At 41.0% G+C, this 9892-nt stretch overlaps 1 protein-coding gene across 1 annotated transcript; it reads left to right on the top strand.

The window, feature by feature from the left end:
* Positions 1 to 213: 213 nt before the first annotated feature.
* On the top strand, positions 214 to 1713 carry LOC149153553 (uncharacterized). Its single transcript, XM_089443846.1, has 2 exons — positions 214 to 1364; positions 1557 to 1713. Exons 1-2 carry the CDS (start codon positions 214 to 216, stop codon positions 1711 to 1713), a joined length of 1308 nt encoding a protein of 435 aa, XP_089299972.1.
* The last annotated feature ends 8179 nt before the right edge of the window (positions 1714 to 9892 follow it).

The following is a 9892-nucleotide window of genomic DNA, read 5'->3' as shown; positions in this document are numbered from 1 at the left end:
TAAGTGAGATCCACACATCGTATTCAATCACCCATGGTATCTGCCCACCCATGGAATTTACTTGTGGTATTATAACTAGAAAAGATTATAAGTAACAAGTTACAATTATGGAACACTGTTGCACTACCAAAGCAATGGGGAGGTTGGGGATTAAAATCCCTACAGGAATTTGCACTTGCCCTCACGGCCAAGCAGGGCTGGTCTCTCACCAAGATGGACAGTCTTTGGGCTAAAATTATTCACCACAAATACTTTTGGCCCTCCTGCTTCACGGAGTGGCTCCGCAGACCTTCTTGGAATCTACAGGGTATTTCAGCGATCTGGCGTGCTACTCTCAAAGCGATGCCCCTTATTAGAGATAATCTACTATGGAGGGTGGGAAATGGGGCGCAGGTTCGTATTGGACTCGACCCTTGGCCTGGGTCGGGGAATGCACATATATTGCCCAGAGAACTGATTCAACACCTAAATCTCAGAGGCATCAAATTCCTAGCTCAGATTGGAGATCGGGAACGCTCCACCATTTTCTCCCAAGCTTGGAATGACGGGCATGGTCTGATCCCGGAGGCATGGACTGTACAGTGGCAAGGATATATTCGTGCACTTATTGAATCTCACATCAAACTTCGGGATGAGGATGATCAGCTTATATGGGCCCCTGCTAAATCTGGGATATACTCACCTAAGCTGGGATATATCAAACTTATGGAAACCAAAAAACCTGAAAACGTGCTTGGCTGGTGGAAGGTTGTGTGGAGGCTGCAGGCGCAGCCCAGGTATAGGCTTCTCCTATGGAACATACTTGCAAACAAACTGCCTACAGGGGATGCCCTCAAGAAGCGGGCCATTGCAGGTCCATCCTGGTGCGTACTTTGCCAATCCAATGAGGAATCCTCGAACCATCTCTTTCTTCACTGCGAGGCATCTAAAGGAATTTGGCAACAGGTCACACAGACTCTGAATGTCAGAATGATTTGGCAGGGCGTGGACATTCCGTCTGCGTGGGCAATATGGTGGGCTGCGTATGCCACAGAAAAAGCTCAAAATCTTCCAGCTGTGGTTACAGGTTTCATTTGGCAGAGCAGGAACGCCTTCATCTTTGAGAACCGTAGAGTCGACTATCAACTCCTCTCGGCATCCATCTGTGCCGCTTATAATGAAATCCCCTTTGAGTGCACTCAAACCCGTTCTAGACTCATTCAGTCTGAAAATATAAATAAGGATATGCCTTGGGCATATTTTGACGGGGCTGCTCCGCCACAAGGATGTGGTGGAGGGATTGTTTTTCATCTATCTGAGACACATTATTTTCACCTGAGACTGGGCCTGGGGCCGGGATCGAATAATTTTGCGGAGCTTATCACGTTGAGACACCTTCTCTATTTTGCCTTCACTAAACATTGCAGACAAATTCAAATTTTTGGTGACTCAAAGATTGTGATTGATTGGATAAATAATAAAACTACCTGTCATGCATATTCTTTGGAACATATCTTGGAAGAAATTGTTTTTCTAAAAACACATTTTGACCAGATCACTGTTTCTCATATCTACAGGGAAAGAAATGCGATTGCTGACCAGCTTTCGAAAGAAGCGGCGGATCGCCCTATAGGTGATTGGCAGATTGACGAGCATTCACCAGCTGGGATACACAGGTTCTATCATCGTCCCTACATGGACGGCTTTCGGATTGGGGGGTCTCCCCCTCTCTAGTTTCTCTTCAGCGGCTACAGGGGAGCTTCTTTTTTGTATAGCAGTATCTATTTTCGGTTATATATTGTATAGACATATAGATGTTATATTCCTATATGAGACTTGAGACATTATTTTTTGAAATTTTGGGGGACTATGTACTGGTGAACACAGCTCATGTAAGTACTTGACACTTTTGGATTCCTATATCCAGTTTCTACTTTGTAACGTGGCTTCTGCCACCCTACAGCATATGCCTTGGCATCTACAACATGTAATTACTATTAACATCTTTTTAATAGAAATTGCGCACTCTATTTTCCACGGAAAAAAAAAAAAAAAAAAAAAAAAAAAAAGTAACAAGTTACAATTTGTAAAAGGACATATTATCCACCACAATGTAGTTTTTATAGTTATTATCTATTTTAATAAAATGTTTCTTGGTGGTTTTGTTTAATGTGGGTTCTCCTATTTTCTTTTGGCATTCCAATTTTCAGATCTTGGGGGTCTCCCCCCCCAAGATCCATTTCATTTTTTTAAAGCTTGGGGGCCTCCCCCCAAGATCTGGATCAGTGGTATGAGATACAAGTTATGGATCCATGAGAATGAGGGTTTTGACGCATATTTCAATTTCAATTTTTTGCATCAATATTCAACAAAATTCATGCACATGCTACGACCTCCACAGAGCACTTTTTTGGGGAAAGCTGGGTTTTTTTTGCAGGAATTTTTTTGGGCGGCAAGTTTGCATATCAGATATGAAACTTTTGGTGATTTTTTTTTAAATAAATAAAATATATGGAATTATTGCAAAAAAATATCCAAAAAAAAAATTCATCTGAATCGAAGTCCGAATGAGGGAGATATCGTTGATTTAAAATTAGTTGTGTTTTGCAGAACTTTTTCTAATGGTAATTCATGGACAGTTGATCTCCTATCATTTTTTTAGCTTTTGTGCAGAATTTTAGAAAAATGATTGTATATCTTAACTCCTCTTGAAAAAACACCTAATTTCAAAAAAAAAATGGTCAAATCGAAGTTTGGATAAGGGAAATATCACTGATTTAAAATCAGCTACTTTTTTAGAACTTTTATGACGACGGGATAGTTGCAGCGTGAATTTGAGCTTCCAGAGTGTCCAACTAGGGATTTCAAACACATGAGAAGATGCAGAATGGTCATTTTATTTCCAAAAATAGTTTATAATAAATATTCTGAGTTATATTGATTGAGTTATTCCCATTTTAAATTAGTATTTATATCTGGAGCAGCATTCGGAGTAGGTTCCCTTTGGAGACGTGCCCTCCCACCCCGCTTTAGTAGGAACCTGCTTCACATTCATCAGTTTCAGCATCACGGTTATGGGTCAACCACACAAAATCCTTTTCATCGAAGTCCATTTGCTAGGCTGCACACTATTAGTATCACATTTGGTCACAAGCATTACAGAGTATCTTTATCCTCGAATCTTTGTTTTTGATGGTTATGGGTCATCCACAAACACACACTTCATTGAAGTCAATTTGTTAGGCCGCAGACTATCAGTATCATAGTTGGTCACAAGAATTACAGGGTATCTCTATCCTCAGATATTCATTCATCACAGTTATGGGTTAACCACACAAAACCCTTTTCTTCAGTGGCTTTTTTGTATTCAACAAAGGCTTCTTAGGAGGGAAATCCATGTAGTGAGGAGCATTGCTTCTTAAGAAGAGAGGAATAACCCAAATGGAAATTGGAATCCACCCATGGTATTTATCCACTCATGGAATATACCCATGGTATTGTAACTAGCATCCACCCATGGTATTGTAAGTGGAATCCACCCATGGTAATGTAAGTGAGATCCACCCATCGTATTCAATTCTCCATGGTATCTACCCATCGATGGAATTTACCTATGGTATTATAACTAAAAAAGAACTATATGTAACAAGTCACATTTTGTAAAAAGACATATTGTCCACCACAATGTAGCTTTTATAGTTATTCTCTTTTTTAATAAAAAAAATATTGGTGGTTTTGTTTAATTTGTGTTCTATTTTCTTCTGGAATTTCAATTTTTCAGATCTTTGGGGTCTTCCCCCCAAGATCCATTTCAATTTTTAGATATTGGGGGTCTCCCCCAAGATCTAGATCACAATCCATGCCCAAAATCACGTTGTATGATCCCAATGGAAGTACATTTAGATGTGCTGATATAGATATACCATTCAACTCAAACGGACAAGATCTCACCCAATGGTGAACTCTCTTCTTGTTACTGGTGCTTTGTACATGTGGCACTATGTACATGTTGTACATATGGTACTGGTGTACAAGTGGTATTATGTACATGTCGTACATGTTGTGTTGCGGTCATGCGGTACTATGTATGTGCATTTTGTAGTTATGGTATCGTGACATGTGTACTCTTTGTGTTGTACTTTGTGTAGTACATGTATTGTGTTGTATTGTATGCTAGGTGTAGGTACATGTATTGTGTGGTGTTGTACATTGGGTATAAATGTATTATGTTGTGTTGTACCCCAGGTGTAGGTACATGTATTGTGTGGCATTGTACATCGAGTATAGATGTATATGTTGTGTTGTATATCAAGTGTAGTTGTATACATTGTATGGTGTCATATGTTGTGTGTGGATGTATGTGTTGTGATGTGGTGTTTGCAGGGTGTGGCAACTGATTCGATGTGTGTATAGAAAGAACAATGTAGAAGCTAAGGATTGATTAAAAGATAAGTATTAGTATTTTATTTCAGTTTTATTATACATATGATCAAGTATTATGATTTTTGATGGTTACATGTGATTTATGATTATGATTTATGATGATTGCATGTGATTCATGATTTTAATTTATGATGGTTGTGTTTTGAGCTAACCAGATGTGATATGTTTATTCATGATGACTTAATCAAACAATTAGTTTGACTTAGTGTACCTTATTGATGGGCCACCAATGAGGTATGATTTGGATTTATTTCAATTCATTTTGAATCTAATGGAAATTATGTGCTTGGTACAGGAATTCATGAAATGCTTGGGTTGGGTGGTTGAAATCGACTGCAAGAATTAGTAGCATTAGTGAAAGAAATTGGAACAAGTAGCAGTATGCTGGTAAAGAAATCGGGAGCAAGGCCATTGTGGGACATTGGTACCCAATAGTGTCCATTGATTATGAGCATGTTATGACCGTTATGATGGTTTTGAGGCAGGTATGTGCCTTGTTTTTTGTATCTTCCGATGTGAGGAAGCCTTGCCAAGGGATGGAGTGCCAGGGATGGGGGTGCTAGCGAAACTTGGAAGGTGTGTGATTGCATGGAAGGGGACAACTAGATTGCCCGAGGGACTATGTAGTATAGAAGGGAAGGTCGGGAAATGGATTTGTTTTGGTCATTAGCATTTCCAAATGGAATCAAATGCACATTGGGAGTGTGTCTTGTAACAATGAGCCGGTAATTGTTCACTGAGAGGACAAGTGGCGCAGGATTATAGTGATGGACATTGGATGTAGAATTGACCTCGTAGTGGATTCTAGACTTCCTGGGAAAGAGATGAAGCTTGGTATTACTTTGAGGGTGGATGTGTGAGCCTCCGGATTCCCTTGTTCCAGATGTAGGCATCATATTCTTTTATTTGCTGGTTGATAAAAATGTACATATGTGTATATGTGTATATTATTGTAAATAATATAATAAGTTGTGTTATAAAGCTCTATAGACAGTATGAATATTTTTTGGGTGAAGCAAATGTGTATGTATGCATATGTGGTTATTATTGTAAATACCTTGTTGAGTTATGTTATAAAGCTCCAGTAAATGGTATGTTTGTCATGTTTTAGCAGATCGTCATTGTAAATACTGCAACGAGCTATGTTATAAAGCTCCATGGGTAGTATGTTTTGTTTTTCCGCGATCTTGTTGGTTATAGGTATCATTGAACACAAAGGACGGTGTTCCCCCAAGGGGAAGGGTTTTGTAACAGCCCTAGTTAAAAATCCATGTAAAAATATATAAGACCATGGTCACAGGACATGTATTCCATGTTGAATGGTGGGAAAAAACATCCTAGTGGGTGTCATTTATTACGGCTAAGGAAATTGGCAAAGGCTTTGGAAAGGAAAAATGGATTTTTTGGCACATTTATTTATGAAAATAATTGAAATTATGAGAAAAGGAAGGTGAAAGGTCACAGATTTCATGTCTGGAGGAAAATGAAGGAAATTGTAGGAAAATAATAGAAATTGAAGAAAATAGAAACCTTATTGATAAAAAGGCTTCTGAGGATCAGTTGGCAAGCTTTTGCTCAGACTTTTGTCATTTTAGTTTTGGAGCTTTCTCTCTCTATTCTCTCTCTCTCTCATACTCTTGGACACTTAGAGTTTTCTTGGAGCACTCTTACAGAGTGTGGAATACTTGGAGTTTTGGAGCAAGAAGGCAAAGGAAGAGCAGGAAAGCGCAAGAGGACATCGAGATCAACATCTATAGTGAGTTTGCTTGCAGGTACCAAGTTGCATGTATGTTTTCCTCACTAGTTTTGGCATGCATGGCTTATGCATGTGGTTTATTGGTCATGATATATCATTGGCATGGAGGATTACCTAGTTTGATAATGGATTTACCTAGCCTTTCCATTTCTTGGATAGCCATGGTGTTGTGGGTTCATTTCTCATGTTTTCTTTGGCTTGGGTTGAGTTACTAGTTCCTGGAGCCTTGGTTTGACAAACGCTCTGGAGCCCTGTAACAACTTGGGTTGATTTACTAGTCCTGGAGCCTTGGTTGGTGTTGTAGAAGCTACAAGCACCCTCCAAATTTTTCCTTAGATTCATTTTGGAGCCTCCCTACCAACCATCCTCAACAACATGTCTTGCATCGTTAAGCACATAGGCTTCAACTGTTTCATAGAGTCTTGTCAGCCTGTGCATGCAAGTTTGTTCAACCTCCTTCACAGGCTGCTTTCCAGACCTGGTGTCAGTTGCTTTTTGAGCAGCTCCCTCTGTGAATTGCATAATTCTAGAGGGGAACTAGCCTTCCCTCCAGAAATTGTGCAAACCCAGCTGGACACCCAGTTGGGCTTCAGAATAGTGCAATTCTTCCTGACAGTCTTCCTCTCAAAAATTGCACAATTCATCCCAGGACAACAACTCAGCCTAGAAATTGTGCAATTCTGGGCAGAAGTCACCTGCTTCTCCCAGAAATTGCACAACCCCTTTGGGACAGCCAGCTCTGCTCAGTCCAGGAACAACACAGATTTTCATCCCAAGCTCGCAGACCGATGCATGTGCCTTCAGGTTGACCGGTTCCCTCCGGGACCAAGCAAAACTGATATGCATGCATGGACTGCTTTTCCCATGGAAGCATGCAAAGGAATCACTATATTTAGGGATATATTTTTAGCAACTGGAGGTTACATGCAAGGATCATTTCAGAAACCTCCCGCCAAATGTCACTTTTCTTAGATTTGTGGCATGTGCGTCATAACCTCAACTTTATCAAAACTTATGAACCAGACGCTGCAGAGCTCATTCCTCGCATCGATCTTGCATCTTTGACATCCCACATCGCATCTAGGAGTCGTCGGCGCATTCAGCTCTGTTGTTTCGGGGTAAGCCCACCTCGCATGTCTTGTGCTACGTTTATGTAGCTTTTTGTGTTTCGGCTTGTGTGAATGTTGTCTGCTTGATTTCTATGAATGCTTGTTTTTGTTTGCATGCATGTTATCTTGTACAAGCGTCATTTTAGTTTTCATTCGCATCTCACTGTTGTCGCATGCATGACATTGTTTTTGCACCGACAGTCGTCGTCGCGGCGACCCGCTTCACACATATGCATGCATCCCATTTTCTGAATCCTACACTTACTATTTGCATGCATAATCATTCACTCTTGTTTGTACTCATCTCATCATGCATTCAGACTTCTCATGTTTTTGGTTAGCCATCAGCTGGTTTGTGCTGCCTTGGCTTAGACTGTGCCTTTCCTAGCTAGTAATGCGCATTTCTAGAAGCGAAGGCTCTACCTTCCCTCCATAAATTGTGCAATTCTGGCCCAACACTAACCTCCAGGCTTACATTGCACAATTCTTGGAGGCAGTGTCTTGCTGGCCCCAGAAACTGCGCAATGCAGTTTGCTGGTTGCATGTCACTGCTGACTGAAATTGCGCATTGCGCAGTTTTAGTCCTCAGCAGGCCAGGTTGGAATGTCCATTGCACAGTTCCAGCAGTCAACCAGCCTCCCGACAGCCCGAATTGAGTCGTCCACAGTCTTGGCAGTCAATCTCCCAACCTCTCGGTGAAAATTGCACAATCTTCACGAATAGTCACACAGGTATGTTGCATGTCAGTCCTCCAGTATGTTTTGGTTTTCAACTGAAAAATTACTTGTCATGAGTGTTTCTATGTCTCCAGGTATCATATGTGTCATCTACCTCCCAACAGCACAGGTACAATGGTTTCTAGGAGAGCATAGTCAAAGACGTTAAGAGTGCAGTTGGGGATGCAGTTGATCAAGTGTCTATGAACTTGCCTATCCACGAAGACATAAAGTTGTTCATGGACAAGGATATCAATATGAATGACAACGACATCACAGGGAGCAGAACCATCAACAACAACAGTAAGAAACACACCTACACACGACGAATGCTAGAGGAAGGTTGTTGACATCATAGAGGCAAAGCAAAGCTACAAGTTCAAAGCAGATCCACTCATGACAAAAGTAGCTTTGAAGATTGAGGCTATCAGGTAACATCGCAACACGAAGATCACGCGAAGGCAGAGAGAGAAACAGAGAAGGAGTTACATGTGTTGAAGAAACAACTCAAGGAAGAACATGAACTTCATAGACGAGAGAATGAGTTACAGCAAGAACAGGGACAACAGGGGGCGCAACATGCACAGACGGAAGAAACTGTGCCCATACAAGTTATATATCCATCCCAGCAGCTAGCACGGAGGAGAAAAGGTGAGAAGGGATGTTGATCGCATGCATGGTAATTCAGTAACATGCATGCCATTGTGCGCACACATGTGATCCCACCATTTTGGCACACTCATCGAGGCTAAGACAAGAAGAAATTCTGAATGGAGTTGAACATGTATTCCAGCAAGTTGATGTGCACGGCCACCAACACATGCTTGGAGGTCAGCGTAGACACTATGCATTAGTATGTTGCCGGTCTAGCTGCACTCAATATGACCATGAACATGTTATCAAATGAGTTGGACAGAGGAGCCATATCAGTGTACCTGGATGCAACGTAGGCAAGAGCTTACTTACAACAGGATGTCACCATTGAGCACTCGGACACCACCACGGACCACCAAGCTTGGCATCAGTCCGCCACGGTCGACCACCATGAGGATGTTGAAGAGTTGGTCATCCCACATATGTCTGAGTCTTAGTGATGTCTTGCATGGCTTGCTCAAGCCTATGTCATTCCACATGGGTACATATGCATTGTAATGTAACATCATGTACAGTGAAATTCCAAGTGTTGATAGTTGGATGTAACAGCCATGTAGTAAGTGAAGAGTCATGAGGGTAGATGAAGAGTCACAAAGGGGAATGTCAAGGGTAACCCCACCCTTTGCTATAAATAGAACCTCATAACTCATTGTAAGGGCTTTTGGTCAGCCAAGTGTTGGGAATGGGATCCCCCAAGGACAGTTTCAGGGATAAAAGCCTATGTTTTCGGACAAGTTTTGTAATAAAGTTGTAAAGTCTCCGCATTTTGTGGTCGTGGAGAGCGAAGGTGTCATGATTCATAAAGGGTTGTTCACCCTTATTTTGTAAAGTGTAAAGTCGGCTGTAAATATCTACCCATGGTCCGGATTGTATAAAAAGAACTAAGTAAGCTCTAAGAAGTCTTAAGTTTTTGGAAGTTAAGAAGACAAGTCTTGGAGTCTTGGTAGTGAAGTCTAAATATTTTAGGTCTTAGCATAGGTAGAGGCTCTACAGCCGAGTGCGCGGACCCCTGCAGCTACATGCACGGACCCCTGCAGCTGTGTGCGCAGGGTGGATAGAGTTCGTAATAATATGGAGATATCAATAAAGAGAAGTATTCTCCAAATTCAGTTTCTTTATTTCCTGGTAATGCATCTAGTTATATTGTGTTTTGTGTTTAATTTACAATGTTTATGTAATGTGCGATTATATTGGGTAAATGAACGCAAGTAAGAATATCAGATTATGTGGCGCTA

This window comes from Pinus tabuliformis, chromosome 9, assembly GCF_031772625.1.
Source record: "Pinus tabuliformis cultivar Carrire ecotype Pingquan chromosome 9, CPIR1, whole genome shotgun sequence".
NCBI classification, from domain to species: domain Eukaryota; kingdom Viridiplantae; phylum Streptophyta; class Pinopsida; order Pinales; family Pinaceae; genus Pinus; species Pinus tabuliformis.
This window is presented reverse-complemented; position numbering and strand designations above follow the sequence as displayed.

Excerpts from the sequence above, each read along its gene's own strand:
- LOC149153553 (XM_089443846.1), top strand. The coding sequence starts at position 214 with ATGGACAGTCTTTGGGCTAAAATTATTCACCACAAATACTTTTGGCCC. Across the intron at positions 1,365-1,556 it reads AATTTTGCGGAGCTTATCAC|GGAAAGAAATGCGATTGCTG; the intron begins GTTGAGACACCT and ends TCATATCTACAG.